This window comes from Lepidochelys olivacea (assembly GCF_965140295.1).
Source record: "Lepidochelys olivacea isolate rLepOli2 genome assembly, chromosome: 1".
Classification (NCBI taxonomy): Eukaryota; Metazoa; Chordata; order Testudines; family Cheloniidae; genus Lepidochelys; species Lepidochelys olivacea.
Genome location: NC_140411.1, coordinates 345897504 through 345915894, shown reverse-complemented (window position 1 = coordinate 345915894; position 18391 = coordinate 345897504). Strand labels below are relative to the sequence as shown.

Genomic DNA, 18391 nt, shown 5'->3' with positions numbered 1-18391 from the left:
AGGTTAGATTGCCTCCAGCCCTGGAGGGCAAGGGAGGGAAGGCATGGAGGCTTCCCGTGCTGAAAGTTCCACTGAAGAAGTTTTACGGCTGATGGACATTTACAAAATCTGGAGCTTAACCTCAGTGCAAAAGTCCCATCCCCCCACAAGTAGATAGGCTTGTTCCCAGGTATCCCTTCATAGGCCACATGCAGAGCTGGCATGGTGCAGTGTTACTCACATAGGAGAGGCAACAGGATGTATCACATGGGGTGGAATTTTGGAAACCATGTGTTTGGGAACCAGAAGCTAGATGCAACAACGTGGATGTATTTGTGAGGGAGCCATTCAGGGTGACATGAGCCGACGATAGTCTACGAGAGGCTGATATACCTCCTGCCTTGGTGGCCTTTGATATGCTGGTGTGTTTATCTGTTTCCTCTTGCCTTTTTTTCTTCAGATCATCCCGGTGACGGGCCCTCGGGAAGGAGGAACCAAAGTGACAATCCGGGGGGAGAATCTGGGACTGGAGTTCCGGGACATTGCATCTCATGTCAAAGTGGCTGGAGTGGAGTGCAAACCGCTGGTGGAAGGATACATCCCGGCAGAGCAGTAAGTCGCACATGTACTGGATTGTGAAACAATGTAATCAGTAATAGCCTCTTCTGCCCCCCTTAGCTCCGCGGGAGGAGTCAGAGCCCCCAGGAAGCCAGGCAAAAGCCAGTAATTGAATATGTTCTTTGTGCAGCTAAACCCCGCACAAACAGACCGGGAAGAGGAGGTTGGGTAATGCGTAGCTCGTCTCCTACTCCAGCTATCACAAAGTCATTCCCAAAGCACTGCGTTAGACTATGGTGTGGCAGTGAGTCTGTTAGGGTCTTCACTGTTCAGGAACCTACCAGGAGCTCCCATGCCTCCCCCCCCCCCCGGTTTTGTTGAGTAAGGGCACGTGGATTGTCCCCTACTCCTGGGATCTGTGCCCCACCTGGGTTGACAGACATCAGCGATGGGTAGAAGAGAGCTGGGCTTAAGGTCCCATCTTCAGGACAGAAGCGCTGAGAACTGAGTTTGCACTGCAGTGGCCACCAAGAGCTGGTGTGGGATTGGAACCCACAGCCCATCCCAAAGGTGAGTGCTAGCAAATGGATTGGTAAGAGGAGAGGGGAGAGTCTAGCTGGCCAGATCCTCAGCAGGTGTAAATTATCCTAGTTTTATGGCTTTCGGTGGAGCTTTGCTGACTTACACCTGCTGAGGATCTGGCCAAAGGGTCCAGAGACACACCTGATTAGCGAACAGCTTTCCCCAGGGGTTCCTTTGGGTCCAGCGCTGGCAAGCAGCAGGGAGCGAACAGGGTCTGTCCCCAGGGCTGCGGGCTTGGCAGAGACAGGTCTGTTGTGCCAGCGTGAACTGACCCGAACCCCTTGCCCTCTCCTTTATGCTTTCCATGCAGGATAGTGTGTGAGATGGGAGAGGCCAAACCCAGCCAGCATGCCGGATTCGTGGAGATCTGCGTGGCCGAGTGTAAGCCTGAGTTCATGGCCAGGTCCTCCCAGCTCTACTACTTTATGGTAAGCCCCATAACAGAGCATTCCCTGGGATCAGAAGGAACTAAGGTCCCATCCAACTGCCATTTAGATCAGTTAAAGTCTTTCCATTGATCTTGAATGGAAATGGAGTCGGTCTGTCATTTTCTCTCACCTTCTTCTGTGCTCCTTCTTCCCCCTTCCCCTCCACCTCCGCAGCAGGGCCTATATGCAGCCTGCATGACCATTCCTTCCAGCTAGAAATCTACATGCTGGTGGCTTGTTTCCTATAGGGCACAACAGCTGTAGCAAATGGTGCCTGGTGCTTTCTGGATGCGTGAGGGGAAGCAGTGCTGTGATCTGGAGCATAGTTTAGGCTGATGAACCAGAAATCCTAATGGTGGGATACATTGGACTATAGAACAGTCTCCCAAAGAAAACTGAGGAAACCCCATCCCTGAAGCCATGGAGACTACACTGGGGAACCAATAAGGAATGGGCTAGGATTGTTGCCTGCAGGGAACTCAGTGTGTGATCCAGGCAACTGCCATCCTCAGAAGCTTTGCTATCCCAACCCAAATATTCTTCATCTCATCATGGCTGCCCTCTTGTTCCTGTTCCAGGCACCATAGCAAGCACTTGGAGATGATGGGGAGAGAATAGATAGATGGGCCTGGCTTAAAACACAAGAACCTTGGTATTCAGACTATTTTGATGCAGTGAGGCCTTCCTCCCACCTACCACGAAATCCTGAGGAGAACTAGTGATTAGCCCTGAGCCTGAGGGGTGTTGGGAGAGGGGAAGAGCTGGCCCAGCTCTCCTGGGCCTGAGGGGCAGCATGTAGGGCAGAGGTGAGCAAACTACGTCCTGCAGGCCATATCCGGCCCATGGGACCATCCTGCTCGGCCCGTGAGCTCCCCGCCGGGGAGGCTAGCCCCCAGCCCCTTCCCCGCAGCCACACTGCCGCATGGGCAGTACTCTGGGCTGCGGGGCTGCGCACTCCTGCAGGGCAGCTCGGTAGCGTGTCTGGTTCCGGCCGAGTGGCGCGACTACCAGACATGCTGCTCTGAGCAGCATGGTAAGGAGGCCGGGAAGTCCCAGAGGGCAGTGAGGGGGCAGGGAGCAGGGGGCGGTTGGATAGGTGTGGGAGTCCCAGGGGGCCTGTCAGGGGGTGGTTGGATGGGGCGGAGGTTCTGGGGGGCAGTGAGCGGACAGGGAATAGTGGGGGGTGGAAAGAAGTGGGAGTCCCGGGGGACCTCTCAGGGGGCGGGGGTGTGGATAGGGGTTGGAGCAGTCAGGGACAGGGAGCAGCGGAGGTTGGATGGGGTGGGGGTGTCCTGGGTGGGGGCAGTCAGGGAACAAGTAGCGGGGGGGTTGGATGGGTCGGGAGTTCTGAGGGGGGCAGTCAGGGGGTGGGAAGTGGGAGGTGGCGGATGGGGGGGCAGGATGTTTGGGGAGGCACAGCCTTCCCTACCCAGCCCTCCATACAGTTTTGCAACCCCAATGTGGCCCTCAGGCCAAAAAGTTTGCCCACCCCTGGTGTAGGGAGATGGTCTAGCTCTGCTGGGCCTGAGAGGTGATGGGGGAAGAGCTGGTCTGACTCTCCTGAGCCAAGGGGAGACGCACACCTGGCTCTGTTGAACCTCAGGGGCGATGCAGGAAGAACTGGTCTGACTCTCTTTGGCCAAGAGAGAAGTGGTCAGAGTCTAGGGCTGGGAGCCAGGAGCTCCTGAGTTCTAATAATCTCAGCTCTGAGAGTGCCTCTATCCATTGTCCTGGGCCCATATGTTCAAGCATGACAGGGGTCTTTTGCCATCCCTAATTTCTGCAATGAAGAGCCTCAGAAGAAGGGGATGTGCAGGATTCCTGCTGTCACCACAACAAAATTCTTTGGGTTTTATCTGGAGTGAACTTTGTATTCGAGTGTCCACCTGGACAGGGCAAGGCTATGCTGCTGTTTTAAGGTGGGTAGCAGCAAGCAAGTGGATTTGTTGTACTTCCTGCCCAGGGCGTCAGCCTGCGATAAGGTGTGCGAGGCAAACAAGGAGGCTCTGGGCCTGACTCTGCTCTTGGTTACATCAGTGTAAATTAGGAGTAATGCCACTGAAGTCAGTGGAGTGACACTGGTATAAAACTGACATGAGAAGGAAATCAATCCCGCTGTGCCTTTGTCTGTCTGTGTGCAGTCAACTCCCCCTCACTCTGTCTGCCCTTGCTTCCATCATGCACTGCTTGGGTAAGAAACCTGCTAAGGCCCCTGGCTAGGGTGTGCTGGGCTTACTCGGCCCTTTCTATGTCTGTGCATATGCACACATGAAGCCAGCCAATCTCGATGTGTTTTCAGTGAGAGGCTGTCTTCATTCCCAAAGAGGGCTGGCTTCACCTCAGAGGGGCTGGTCCAGGCTTGAATGCACCTGTGCATCATTTTTCACTGGAACGGGCATTGGTAGGGAAATGTAAACAGCCACCGTTTTCACATTCTGCTAGGGATGTTTTGCTAACCTCTAGCTCTCCCAGTGCTATTCAAAAGCTACCTACGGTGATGGGGACAGAGAAGTGCCTAGACAGAGAGTTCCCGTCAGGCAGGCAGAAGGGCTCTTTCCAAGACATTACCCTTTAGCTTGTTACCTTTCCTACTCCTGCAGTTACTGTTCCGTTTTGATCATCTGTGTCCATTTGCAACAGCTTCTTCCGTTGGCTGTTGCCTTCTTGGCTGCCTGTTCCTCCATCCGTGCCTGAGTCTAATGTCAGCAGGGCTTTCTTTGCTGAATACCTCCATACCATTGTGTTAGATAGGGAAAACCGCTGCTCTCTAGCCCACCCATCTGATTCCTTCTTCCGTGTTCATCGCTCCCTCATCAGCAAGTCGTAGTCCTGGCTCTGCTTAGCCCCAGTCCCAGGGAGATGGGTATATTACATACACATCATGACATGCCTTGCAAGGCTTCAGAGGGATTTGACATACTTGCAGCTGCAAGGGCAGAGCGATGCTGAGTGATCCAGGGGGGGAAGCTGCCACGGGAGCAGGAGGGGTTGGGAGAAAGATGGCCCCAGGTCAGGCATGGAGGTAGCTGGAAGAGAAGGGAGGCTCTGGGGTAGGACACACTGGCTGGCAGCATCAGTAGGTGCAGATTGCGCCAATGGCAGGGTGGGGAAGCAGGGGATCAAAAGAAGGTAATAAAGGGAAGAGAGGACGAAAGCACCAATGGAATGATACACACTGTTTGTGGAAAACAGATTGGACACCTCCTTTCTATCACCATCTCCATCCACATCAGCCTGTTACAGCTCCACTAATCCTCCTTGCGTTTTCTGTTGCGTTTTGCCAATAAGGAAAAGGTAAAGAGTCTGGAGTCTGATTTTTCGTGCAAATACCCTGAGTCATAAATCTTCTGATAATACCTCCAAAAACTCAGTGACCCACTGTAGCAGGGCATCTTGGTTGGGATTCCGTTTTGCTGAGGACCATTGAACGCAGGCTAGTGAAGTCATTTGGATAGGTGTCATATAAAACTCAGCAGAGGAGGAGAAAGATGCCTCAGGAGATTGGGACAGGGATATGGAGCCTGTCACCTTTAGGACACTGAGGCAAATTTCACTGGGATTGTTAGTGATTAAAAGTAGCCAACATCCAATGGCTGTTCAGTGGCTTTTGTGGAATGAGTTGGTGATTCTCAGTCCAAATCCTACTAGACAGGAAATTGCATCAAAGCTAGCACCCTCATAGTGAGCACTAATTTGCACCCTGGCCGGCAGTCTTGGGTGAGAGGCTAAGGAATCAATCAGTGGGACATGGTGATTGCACCTCCATCTCACCAAAGGATGATCCCATGAGAGCAGGAAAGCAGGGAGCTTACCCTGCTGTGTAGATAGACTTCAGACTCCCGGGCTGCTGTCAGTTCGGCCCCTTTTCTAAGTGCTAACTTAATTTGGAGTGAAAGCGGAGCAGAAAAGTTTCCGTTGTGTTTCAGTGTGGTTTCAAAATGATTAGCCAGTGATGGGGGTGGGGGGAGAGCTGAAAGCGGGAACCAGTACGTGTGTTGGGTGGTTTTATACAATTTTATCAATGGTCTCCGAAGCTCAGGAATATGGTAATGTATTGTACCTGCTTATTCAGAGGAACTGGGGAGAGCTTCAAGCTTTTGTGCTATCATTCTTAAAAAGAAAAAAAAATCTTCATTGAAATGCAGATAGTAGCTTTTCACTTGGGAGTGAGTGAAAAGTTTTTCTATTAAAATGCTAATGAAAGAATAAACTGTAACTTCAAATTTCTCCCTGAAAATGGATGCTTCTTCTCTGTGTTTTGGTATCAGTGTAATCTGTGCCTTTGGAGTATGATTATTGTATCTTGATTGGAGGGGTGGGGAGGGGGTTCATTTTCTCTTGGATGTTAAGGAATCTTCTCAGATACATTTGTCCAGCATCTGGGTGTATTTTGAAGAGCAGCTCAAAAACAAAAAAGAAAAAGAAAGTGAGCATGAACTAAATGAAATGATGATTTGGAAGTACCACCTTCCTTTATTAGTTGTGTTAGGGTAGCACATACAGATCAATGCTTTGTTATGCCAGGCATTGTAGATATACCCAGTCCCAGATAGTTCCTGCCCCGGAGATCTTACAATCTAAATAGATAAGACAGGTAGTATTATTACCCTCATTTAACGCATGAGTAACTGAGGCACAGAAAGATCCAGTGACTTACTCAGGGATCACACAGCAAGTCTATGACAGAGCCAAGTGTTGAACCCAGATCTTCAGAGCCCCTGTGCCCAAGGCCACCCCCCCCCCCCTTTCCTTTTTCCCTTATGGGAAAGTCCTATGTAATTGACTAGAGAGTAGAATTCCATAGCAGGGTTGTTATCCTCTGTCACAGTCTATACATTGGCTTTGAAAACCTATAGAAAGGAGCTGATTTGCTATTAACATAAACAGGGTTGTAGAGTAATTTCTCTATTGTTTTTGTCTCTGTTAAACTCTGTCGGAATTCTTCAAGCGGTCGGTATAACACATGTGCAGTGCCACTTCAGATCCATCCAGTCAGTGCAGGATCTGAATGGCTTGGCTTCCTGAGGCATGGCTGTATCATAGCAAAGTTACTTCTGAGCTTTCTCTGAAGGGCAAGGGAGATCTGGGGTCCTTTGCTGTGGTCACTCCATGCCTGCAACTCCCTTTTGAAATCATTGAACCTTTATGAGTAGCTGGAACATTTGACCCAGTTTCAGGGAGAAAAAGATAAGAGACAAGACAAGATAAACCAATAGGATCATGATCGCCAAGGCTCATAGCCTCTGTTGCTTACCAGCCCAATAGAATAAGGCAAATACTAAAGACACCCCATTCCTACTGGTACCGACCGGCAAACATACCCCCAATACATTCTCAATGTGACCCTTTCTCTCCACAGACTCTGACTCTCTCTGACCTGAAGCCAAAGAGGGGTCCAGTGTCGGGGGGCACACAGGTGACCATTACAGGCACCAACCTGAATGCTGGCAGCAACGTTGTGGTGACATTTGGGCGGCAGCCCTGTCTCTTTTACAGGTGCGCACGTAATCCTTCCCTGCAGTACGTGCCAGGGGCAGGGAGCCGTGACCGGAGAGATGTGGCTGGCGCAGTTTTCTGATGGGAATGTTCTGGCACCAGGCTATGAAATAGCCCCCTCTGTCTGTCCACCGTCCTTGGTGCTGGGCTGAGCATGTAGAATGTGGTTACAGTGCTCCGGCACCTTCCCGAAATGAAAGGGAGCTCATTGGGTCTCATCCCGGTCCCTATAGGATATTAGTTCTCGTCACCTAATCACCATACAAGCTGAGATGATTGGGGTGGGGTCATAGCTCATGAATAGGTGACAACTGGACTAGCAGCGGGTATTGCAGAGGGTTGAGGTACACGGCTGAGACATTTGGAGTCTTCTGACTGGAATAGCAGGGAGTGTTGCTGGTCAGGTCTGAGCTGCATTGGCAGAGCTGTTAGGGGAAGTGGAGAGACTGTGTCTGCTGGACAGGGCAGTACTGTCACTCCCTCCCCCTGGCATCTCAAAGTACCCAAATCGTTCAGGCACCGTTTACATGAAAAGTAAAAATATCCGTGAAAAGCGTAGCTCAAAAGGGAGGGAGCACGAAACCAAAGACTGGCTAGCCCTTCCCTTAGCACCCTGAGGACCGTGTTAGTAATGGTGTGAAACAGATATACATCACAGTAGGCTGGCCCATTATAGTTTCTCTCTTATATACACACAAGCACATTTCTTGTTGTATGTCAGTTCTGTTCTGCAGTCCATTAGAGGATCCTTACTGTGCATGTCCCTGGGTGGGAAGACAGGATTCATTTCACTGTTTTGATTAGTATTTGATGTACATTTTCCATGGTCCCTGGTTATATTTCATGACCGTTCTCCGCGGAACCCGTGCTTTGCCAGTCAGTGCGGGAGTACAGTGCAAAAGATTCCATCCCACATCCCTGCCTTAACAGGGGGAAAAAAACAGTTGATTCTAAGTATTAAAACAACTCTCTCATCTCTAAAAATAATCTTGCAAGACGGTGAAATGGATGGCTCAGCTGGAGACCAGGGCACAGAACTTTTCAGCTCTAGATCAGCAGTTCGATTCCACTCCAGGAAGGTGGTGACCGAGAGTCAGTGTCCTCTACTGGATGTTCATTAATCCACCTGAAAAGGAGTCCAAGTTCAGGTCTTAGTGGCATCTACAACACAAAACCTACCATCACCGTGATCAACACTAATGTAGCAATTAGCAACCAGTGGTTCCCAGAGAGGCCAAACACTAAGCGGGGCTTGAGACTGAAGGCCTCTCCCATCTCAAAGGAGACCTTCCCATTGCAGGGTTGAGGCACATTGGCAAGGTGATGGAGGGGGAAATTGCACAGCTACCATGGCCCATGCTGCATCTCTTCTGGGGTTACAAGGCTTCAGTCTCCTGGGCTGTCACTATGAGTCAAATCCTATGAGTCATTCATGGGCGTCTGGTGACCTGACGTCTGTAATTTATGGTCACGTGGTAACAGCCCGTGATTTAGGAGTTCACATGTGCATCAGCGCTGCTTGAAGAAGAGTGAACAGTTAGTGTTCAAGGAGCAGTGGAGCCTGTAGACAGACACTGTCTGAGGACGGCTGAGGGGAGGCTGGAGGATAGAAAGGGAGCAGAGGTGAAGCATGCAGGTAACAATGAGCTCAGTTTGATCCTCCTATGGTTGTAATTAGAGATGAGACTGAGACACAGATCACTAATTCCTGAAAATCAAAAGCAGTAGGACCTCGGATCTTTGCTCCACCCATTACAGAGGGAGAGGCCAGCTGCAAAATTCAGACCTGAATCGGGGTTTGAACCTTGCCACAAACTAGGGTTTTGGTTCCGGCTCCTCTCTAATTACAATAAAATACCTCTCTGTGCATTTTCACCTTCTGTCCCCAGATCCCAAAATGCACTGTGAACATTAGTTAGCTGAGCCCAACGGTCCCCCTGTGAAGTGGGTGGTATCATCCCATATTACAGATGAGAAAGCTGATGCAGAACCAACCCGTGGCCTTTCTTATGACAGTGGTCACTGCTGATGCTTTGAAGGAAGAAATCAAACACTCATCAGGCTCTTAATCATGCAGGGCTGTCCCTGGACGGAAAGGTCTCTTGGACCCCAGCTAGGGTTCTGTTTATGCCCTGAGGCTTGAGCACTGAGAGCCCTTGCAGTGTGATCCTAGCTAGTATGAATGTAGATGCTAATTTTCGGTCAGGTACATGTGTTATTCTGTTCCCACAAAGTCCACAGCAGGGAGTTCCCCAGGTTAGGGATGGGTTGGTTACAAAGCACGGAATGGGGACTGGACAGCAGGGTTGGTGGCAGAGCCCTTTAATGGTGACATTGTCCTGCTCACACTGTTTATGCCTGGTTGATTTTTGCTTCATTCCGCTCACAGGAGGTCCACAAAGCACATTGTCTGTAACACCACAGCCTCGGACGACGGCTTTGATAAGGTGAAGGTGTCCGTGAGGGTGGACAAAGCCAAAATACATCAGGAGTTGCAGTTTGAGTACATGGAGGACCCCACCATCCTGAGGATTGAGCCAGAGTGGAGCATCATCAGGTACGAAGACAGCCACCATTTCCTCTGTCCCTGACTCCCGTTGTTCTCTGTTGCACAGCTGGATCCAGGCATGTGGGTTTCTCCTGCTGATTAAGACCCCAGTTCAGCCGTGCACTTTCCAGTGGGACTTAGGTGACGTGACCTTGACTTCAGTGGGGCCTAAGCATGTGCTTTGCCGAATCAGGGCCAAAGAGCCTAATGGGAGCAGAGGGTGCTCACAGGACTAAGCGCGGGTGACGATGCCTTACACTGTATATAGTGCTCTTCAGTGGGGTGGCTCTCAAAGCACATTGTGTGTTGTGTCTGTGTGTGCACATGCACATGGAGGATCTTCCATTGACTAGGCAGAGTTCGCTGGTGACTTAAGATGATAGCTGCGTTCCTTCCAGGAGCCGCAAGGGGCCTTTGTGCAATGCTCGCGTCTAACAAGCCTTCTGCAACTCCTCTAGCAGGGGACAACTTCCCTGCTTAATGAAGCAAAATCCACACATGAGCCTTTGCCGAATGCATGTCTTGGGAGTACCAAGGCAATTGTTTTGATTACAAGGGGGTCTCGTGTCTGAGGTTAGAGATTTTTGCCCAAGTACTGAGGACTGGAGAGTTTCACCCTCCACTTCTATGCCAACCCCCCCGCCACCCCCAAATCCAGGAATTTGCCTCCCAACTCCAGGATTGTCTCCCAGCTCCAGGATTTTCCCCATAAGTGGTAGGGGGAAAGGACTGGATTCTCTTCTGTTGCAGACTCTTCCACTTTCCCCTGTGGCTGGCTAGACCCATGCTGATGTATCTCCCAGAGGATCTCAGTGGAGAATTTCATGATCCTGGCTGGGTTTGGCTGAACCCATTCAGACAAAATAAAAACCCTCCAGAACTTGAACTGCTCCTTTCTGAATGAGGTTTGAGCAAGTCTGGGTCACATTATTTCCTTTTGGGGCTTTTCTACACCGTAGGGTAATGTGCTCTACAGGGGTGTGATTTCTCAAGTGCACAAATGTGTTGCACATTAATTGGTCCATTCAGACCCTGCCAGTGAGCACTAAAGGTTCCCTCGCGTGCTTAACATTGCGTTGTTTGAAACTGGGCTCCGTTAAATCACACTAGGGAATCTTCAGTGCACACCAACAGTGTCTACACAGGCCAATTAATGCAGATTGGTGCACTTTAGAAATCACACCCTCCTAGTGCATGTTACCCCATCAGAGACAAGCCCTTTAATTTCCACTGCTTTCCTGCACTTGCTCCAGTTGCTTTCTAAATTGAAAGTGCTGGAGTTCCATGGGAAGGCTATTTATGGCCTGGCGGGATCTCTTGTTAGATCTCCACCCCATGTCTGCAGATCCAGAAGGTTCAGATAGCATGGAGATGCCTCCCTATTACTGATCCCTCATCCTAACCAAACCTCACACCCATTGGAACCCTCACTAATTTCCTCCAGGACAGAGAGGTACACACCACACTGGTCACTCAGTTCCGAGTTGCTCCATGCCCTGTTGTCACTGTTTTAATATTTGTTTTTCCGTAGCACCCAGCAGCCCCAGAACCCCATTGTGAGGCACAGAGACAAAGTAAAACATGGCCCCTGTCCAACAAGGTCCACATTCTAATGGCCCTGACCTATGCCAAGCCCAGATTTTTCCCTTAGTTCCACTGATGCAACCCCATTTGCTCCAGCGAGGTTGCACTGAGAAGAGTAGCTGAGAGGAGAATTTGGCCCTGAGTATGGAAGGAAGCAAAGCCTTAGATAAATACTGTCACAAGCCTGCGAGACTGGCCCAGTGAAGAGAGAAATTGGTCATTAAATGCTCTAGTATTTGCTTTAAATGATACCATATAAGAAATATGAGTCTCCTCTCATCCATCCATCACAGCTCTCAGCTCCCCTGTCAACCTGGAGTGATTGGAGTATCCGGGGATTAGGTCACATCTCGTAAATACCCCGGTTCAGCTCCCATCCAGAAGATGTTTTCACAAATCAATTAATGACTTCAATTACGGTGGGGGAATTTACCAATTTCACCAGATTGAATCTTTCCACATTGGGCTTGCGGCTTTAGTGTCTGGATTTTCCATTCTGGGGGGTTGTTAGTCACAGAGTTCAGGTTATTGCTGAAATGAGAAAGCGCTTGACTCCCTTCCTCAGTGAAAGCGAGTTTAGTGCTGGTGAAAGGCGCTGGATTGACAGTGCTGGTCACTGAATCCCTCCGTTATTCACAGGAAAGTGACAGCGCAGGCAGCTTCCTCCACCCTGCCGATGCCCTGGCCACAAGTGAAAGGGGAGTTTGCTCTCCAGGGCCTGTTTGCTCCTGGGCATCTGATGAAGTGAGCTGTAGCTCACGAAAGCTCATGCTCAAATAAATTGGTTAGTCTCTAAGGTGCCACAAGTCCTCCTTTTCTTTCTGCTGAAACTGCCAACAAGAGGGCTAGTTAGTATGAGCTGAGTTGTGAAGTGAAATGGGACTCTCTGCGCTTAATGGAGAGCCAGGAACAGCATCTGGCAGTTACTGCTGCGGGTGCCAACCAGGGTATCACCTCTGGGGTTTTGTGATGGTGGCGCACCCGGACCACCAGGGCCTGGATTGAGTCCCCTTCTTCCATTCATATGCACCCCCAAGCACGGATCCCATTGTTGGTTGCGCCCAGCCAGAGCTGGATTGGAAGTGGTGATGCAGAGCTGAGCTAGAGTGAGTTTGGTGGGGCTGATCCTGGTGCCTCTAGGACATTGGTTCTCCTCACAGAACCACTGTACAGTCCAAGCTGATTGGCGGTCATGGGTAGGTGACCTCTGGACTAGCAGAAGCTGTTGCAGATGAAGCTTGAGGTGCGTTGGCTGAGCTGTGTGGAGGCTCTGCACTGGAATAGCAGAGCGGAGAGACGCCTTGTCCCAGTGCCTGTTTCCCTGAACCGTCCAGTGCTCCATTGCTATTGAAAGACATGAAAACCTGTGGACTGATTGCCTTTTCAGCTGCCAGCTGGGTAGCACGGACAGATGGCAGTATGCATCTCTTGCTGTCCAGTTAGTCCCTCCGCCCCTTGCTGTTTTAAGTGGCTAGGTAGGAGGGAATCACCAATATTCATTCGGTGGAGATGAACAGCAATGGCTTGAGTGTAATGAGTCACCTCTGAACCTGAGGAGTGCTCGTTGAGCCCCCCCCAGGTTAGCGCCGCTGATCTGATGAGTTATCCCTCAGCCAGAGCTTGCACATCTATCTGCCAGGGCTCAGCCAATCCACAGGCTCAGGTCTAACCAGTAGTTCCCAAGGCCAGGGATATGGGTTCCCACTGCGAGCAGCCATTCCAGTCTGCTCAACGTCACTACCTTGCCAGGAGTATCCCCTGCCACTTGGAGGTTCTTACACACTGCTCCTGCTCCAGCCTGCTCCTGCCCCGGTCTTGTTCCAGCCCTGTTCTTGATTCCTGCTCGACCCCTGGCTCTGGTCCCCAACTTGACTGCTAGGCCTGACCGCTGCTAGGCCTGACCGCTGCTCCAACCACTTGGCCTCACTATCCACTTCTCAGTTTGACCTTGAGTCAGGCACATTGCCAGCAAGTGTGGCAATCTAATACAACGCATCCAGCGCACCTCAGTCCTGCCTTCAGTTCCTCTTCTGAGCCTCTTCTTGAGGTCAAAGCCTTGGAGAACAGTGAAGGGGGACAGGACAGAACATCCTACATTAGCACTGTATCTCAGCATCTCTTTTCCTAGTGTGGAGCTAACCTGTGGAACTCTCCGCTACTGGCAGTTGTTGAGGCAAGCAGCAAAACAGGGCTGTCAGAAAGGGCTGGATCATTGTATGGCCAGTGGTGACATGTGCAGCTCTTTGAAGTAAATCAAGAATGGTTTAATTGACCTCCATACTTGAGGCCGTAAGTTGATCAACTGCCAAGGTCAGGGAAGAATTTTCCTTCTTGCCTCTAGTATAGTTTTACATTCTTGGCAGGGGAAAAGTCACCTTCTAAGCAACAGGTATTGGCCACTGCTAGAGGGCAGGGTGCCAAATGAGAGAGATTTATCGTACACTATGCTTCATCACAGCAACTTATGGGTCTTTCTTCAACTTGTCCCTGACTTCTGGGTTAAGAACTCTGAAGGCTGAATGAGTGTCATTACACCAGCCTTGCAAAGTCATCATGAAAACGTACCAGGCCAGGCACAAATTCCGCTCACTTGCCATTTTTCATGGCAATGATAAAAACAAACAGATCCTATTTGACTTACATGTCCAAAAAAAAATTACTCATGCTGGGGAAGTAGAATTTTACAAAGCGACATTAAAACAGACTGTCTGGGGTTGATTTGAGTTACATTTAGCATCAGTTGGCTCTGAAGAGTAAAGAACACATTATCAAGGCTCCTGAGCAGTCAGGGGTCCACTTGAGAAAAATCCCAGGCCCCAGCATTATCTGACGCACAAGCTGTCAGCAGCACCCCTGTCTGCCACAGGCGATAGGGCCGAGCCAAGCCCAGAGCGAGAGGTGGAATGGGGAGAGTAAGGAGTTGGAGTTGTAGAGACAGGCATCATCTCTCCAGCTAATTCAGTGTCGCGTCCTCAATATCCCATTGTGCCGTCGCTTCCATTTCTCAGCACACGCAATAAAGGAAGAGAGAGATTGAGATGGCTATCTAATGTCAGGCAGAGAGCTCTCACCGCAGCGGGCCAGGCTAGGGAGTGCTGGAGAGATCTGTACAGAGCTACTGGCATCCCCATTCACTTCTAAAACCAGAGAACCTGTTCCCCCTCCCATGGCCCAGGGTGAATGTGCTCTGAGGTACTGCCAAGTGGGATGTTCAGGGATTCTGGCTGGGGAAAATCCTGTTGCCCTAAAGCCTGGGGACAAGAAGGGGAAGATGGGGAGGGCTGAATGAAGTTGTCAGCAATACAGAGGGGAAGGGGTGGAAAGAAGGACCAAGCCAGTCAGAGAGGCGGAAGGTGGACCTGGTTGATATCAGCCACAGAAGTTAAGCCTTGGTAGAAGGTGGTGGGACCAGGGAGAAATGTGCTTCCGTGCATGCCTGAGGCTGGGGCCTGTTAGTGCTCTGATCAGCTGAGCTTCTTCTTCCAATCGGGGGTTGCTTCTCCAGCCTAAACACACTAATAGGCCCTTTCCTCAGCTTTCAGGGCTGGTGTAGGGTGAACACCACCTTACACATTTTGCAGATTGCCTCCTTTCTCTAATGGGATGGACCAAAACCATAGATTCAAACTGAATGCTGCGGCTGGAGCCTCTCTCTTAGGGCATATCTGCACAGCCGCCAGGAGACGGGTAGAAGTACACACGATAGCTCTGCTCAAGCTAGCACCTCAAAACAGCAGTGTGGCCACGGTGGCCGGTGGTGGCTGGTCTGGTTACATTCCGAGGGGTTCAGGTGGGTTTATAGTGGGGCGACTAGCCCGAGCCACTGCCCGTGTCGCAGCAACGTCTCCGCTTGTGCAGGTATGTCTCTCCGCACTGGGAATGACACCTCCCAGCTGCTATATAGAGATCCCCTTCGATTCTCCCATCGATCTCCAGAGATCACTGTGCCCACGAGGGTGCAATAAACTCATTCATGCACTTTGCACTAAATATTTAGTAAGTGAATGTAAAGCAGGCGACAGGTCTGAGAAGGAGAGCACCAGAGGGCGGGGTCCTCTGTGTTCAAAGCAGTTTGAGTCCCCTGTCACAGAAACAACAGAACAAGATGCACCCTGGAGAGATGCAGCTAATACCCGTAGTGAGAAAGAACCCAAGCTACAGGAGCTCAGCTCATAGGGGAGTACATGGGACTCACAGCAAATCAGACGGGGGTTTGCAATGTGACGTGGCAGCGGAAATGCTTGGGTGAATGTTTGGACCTGATAGACGGGGCTTCACCTCCCAGACCAGGGGTGTGGAAGCCCCTCTCTGCCTGTCTGTTCAGGGGATTCGCAGATCACCCATCATGGTAACATTCAGTTCTGGGCCTCGATAACAGGTAATTCTTGTTGTTCCTTCTTTCTGTTCTGTAGTGGAAACACCCCCATAGCTGTGTGGGGAACTCACCTGGACCTTATCCAGAACCCTCAGATCCGGGCCAAGCATGGTGGGAAGGAACACATCAATGTGAGTATTGCCGCTGGGAAGGGGAGCGGTGTTAAGGAACGTGGCCAGGCTGGTGAAAGGGGCTACGGGACAGCTCTGGAGATTGGAGTCTCCTGTTTAACAGGCAGAGCGTCAGCAGCCCAAGCAAGCCTGCCCGCCCCCAGTGGGCCTCAAATCCAACCTGCAGCGGGGAGTGGAGCATTGATTCTCCAAGATCGAGGTGGTTCTCAGGCTCTGCTGCAACAGTTAGTGGCAGGGATAGTTTCTGTTATATGGACACTCATCATCTAGGAATTGTCACCGATTCCTACTGCACACAAGGCCCCACACTGCATTCCGATATTAATGATGTGGGTCACCTCGCTGCCATGCCAGGGGGTGGAAGATAAGTTAAGCACACTGGGGCAGCAGGGACTGGGAACACCCTGTTGTCACTCTAGCAACACCCTATTCCCCCTCTGGCCAATTCAGGAGCAGCATAGCCAGCCCTCCGCAGCCAGGAGACCCACCAGGACTTAATGGCCTGGTTCTGCTGTCACTTACTCTGGTGTAAATTGGGAGCAGCTCCACCAGCCAGTGGTGTTACACCTGTAAGTGAGAGGAGAATTTGTTCAGTAGCGCCTGGGGTTTCAGAAGCCACGAACGCAGTACAACTGAAGTCAGTGGGAACTGTAAATGCTCAACATCTCTGAAAATGAGGGTCATCTGGCCTGATTTTCAGAAGTGCCGGGAACCCACAAACCCCAGGGATCGCATGGAAGCGGGAGGAGCCCAGCATCTTTGAAAATGAGGGCACTAGTGCCTGTGAGGCTGTGGATGGTGTGTGTCCGTGCAAAGGTAAAAGTGAGCAAATCACGGGGAGAGGGACCAAGTAGTAAGAAGGAATCAACGCCAAACTCTCTGAGAAAAGCCTGGGCCAGTATCAGCTGGTGTCCCCTGCAGCAGAGACCTTCCCTAAAAAGCCATCTCTGGGTATAGCAAGGTAAGGCAGGAGGCACTATGAAGATAGGGAGCAGCTGAAGATAACCTCAGAGCCAGTTACAATGACCCTTGGTAGTTTGCGCCCTTTTAATTTTGCTCCAGAATCACCCAGAGATGTCTCCAGGTTTTATTTGTTATGGGTTTGTTTGGGTTTTTTATTTGCTTGATGTTCCAATATCCGGATGTGTGGTTTTCTTTGGATAAGACGTGGTTTTAAGAGAAGGAAGCTCATTTCTCCCTCCCTGCCCCCTGGCTCCTTCGATCTCTGCCTCCTCACAGCAACAAGCCCTGATTAAACCCTGCCCCTGTCAATCTCCTTGCCCTGCCGTGGGGACTCCTGAGCAGAGGCGAATCTCTGGGTAGGGCCGAACCCAGAGGGAGGCTGAGCCCCTGCAGCTCCATTGGCTCAATGAGTATTCCAGGGGCCAATGGCCCCCCAGCATTTGGCCCCTACAGAGGGTGTGTAAGGTACATTCTCGGCTGGACCCGAGACATGGAGTAGGTCTGGAGCCTGATTCCATCTCCCATGACCTCCCACCACTTACAATAACCTCTGGGGGCAATCCTGGGTCAAGCTCGGTATTTTTCTATCCTGTTGCATTTACCAAGTGTCATTTGGCAGATAGATTCTCCAGCATTCAGAGCTAGCTGCCTGCAATGCTTCATCTCCTTCAGCAAGCACTCTTCAGCCCCCTGCCAGGGAGCAGGGAGCAACGTGATACTGGGCCGCCTAGTGACTAGCTCAATCTATAAGTGCCCTCATCAGCCAACAGGCCATGTTCTAATTCCACTTACTCCGGTGTAAAACCAACAGATTGCCACTGGAGTTACACCAAGCTTAGATCAGAATCAGGCCCCGTGTAGACTGCACAGCTGTCGTGAGCTGATGACCCTGGAGAGGGATTTAAACTTGCAAACTGCTGGTTGGCTCGGCGGATGAGAGCTCTTGGTACCTGATCATAGCCTGACCTCCTGTGCACAGGCTGATCTTGGGCCTTTCAGTGACACAGCAGAGTTGTCCCAGTGCAGCTCATCTGGACGGCTGCATCATCTGCATGGAATTGGGTCCAAATCACTTTTCTCATCTGAATTGATCTGGGCAAAATCATCTCCAGTCCCTGTATTAAAGTAGATGTAACAGTGAATGCTCTTTGAGCAGGGGCGGATCATAGCAAACAGCAAAAGGGACGTTTGAAAAAAAAATCATAAAGCCAGGCTTGGGTTCATGATTATTTGTACTAAAGTAACTTTGAGAGGCCTCAGCTGAGATCCGGTCCTCTTTGCTGGGTGCCGCACATATGCTTGGTGAAAGACAGTCCCTGCCCTGGAGAGCTAACAGTCCAAATAGGCAGGACAGACAAAGTAATAAAACACCCATTTTACAGGTGGGGATCTGAAGCGCAGAGAGACTTAGGGCTTGTCTACATGGAGATTTCAGAGTAGCAGCCGTGTTAGTCTGTATTCGCAAAAAGAACAGGAGTACTTGTGGCACTTTAGAGACTAACAAATTTATTTGAGCATAAGCTTTCATGAGCTACATTTTTGCATCCGATGAAGTGAGCTGTAGCTCACAAAAGCTTATGCTCAAATAAATTTGTTAGTCTCTAAGGTGCCACAAGTACTCCTGTTCTTTCTACATGGAGAGTTATTCCAGAATAACTCTTCCTGATTAACACCAGGTGTGGACACTCTTGTTCTGGAATAAGAGTGTCTATTCTGAATGCCCAGATCTCCTGGTCCCAGTGCAGTG

At 50.6% G+C, this 18391-nt stretch overlaps 1 protein-coding gene across 1 annotated transcript in view; it reads left to right on the top strand.

Moving 5' to 3' along the window:
• The window catches only part of PLXNA4 (plexin A4), a 577512-nt gene that overhangs the window by 475859 nt on the left and 83262 nt on the right, over positions 1 to 18391 (top strand). The window contains exons 12-16 of the mRNA XM_084633028.1: positions 440 to 591; positions 1430 to 1547; positions 6907 to 7043; positions 9433 to 9600; positions 15588 to 15681. Of these exons, the coding sequence (XP_084489154.1) occupies positions 440 to 591; positions 1430 to 1547; positions 6907 to 7043; positions 9433 to 9600; positions 15588 to 15681 (669 nt within the window). The remainder of the gene's footprint in view (positions 1 to 439; positions 592 to 1429; positions 1548 to 6906; positions 7044 to 9432; positions 9601 to 15587; positions 15682 to 18391) is intronic.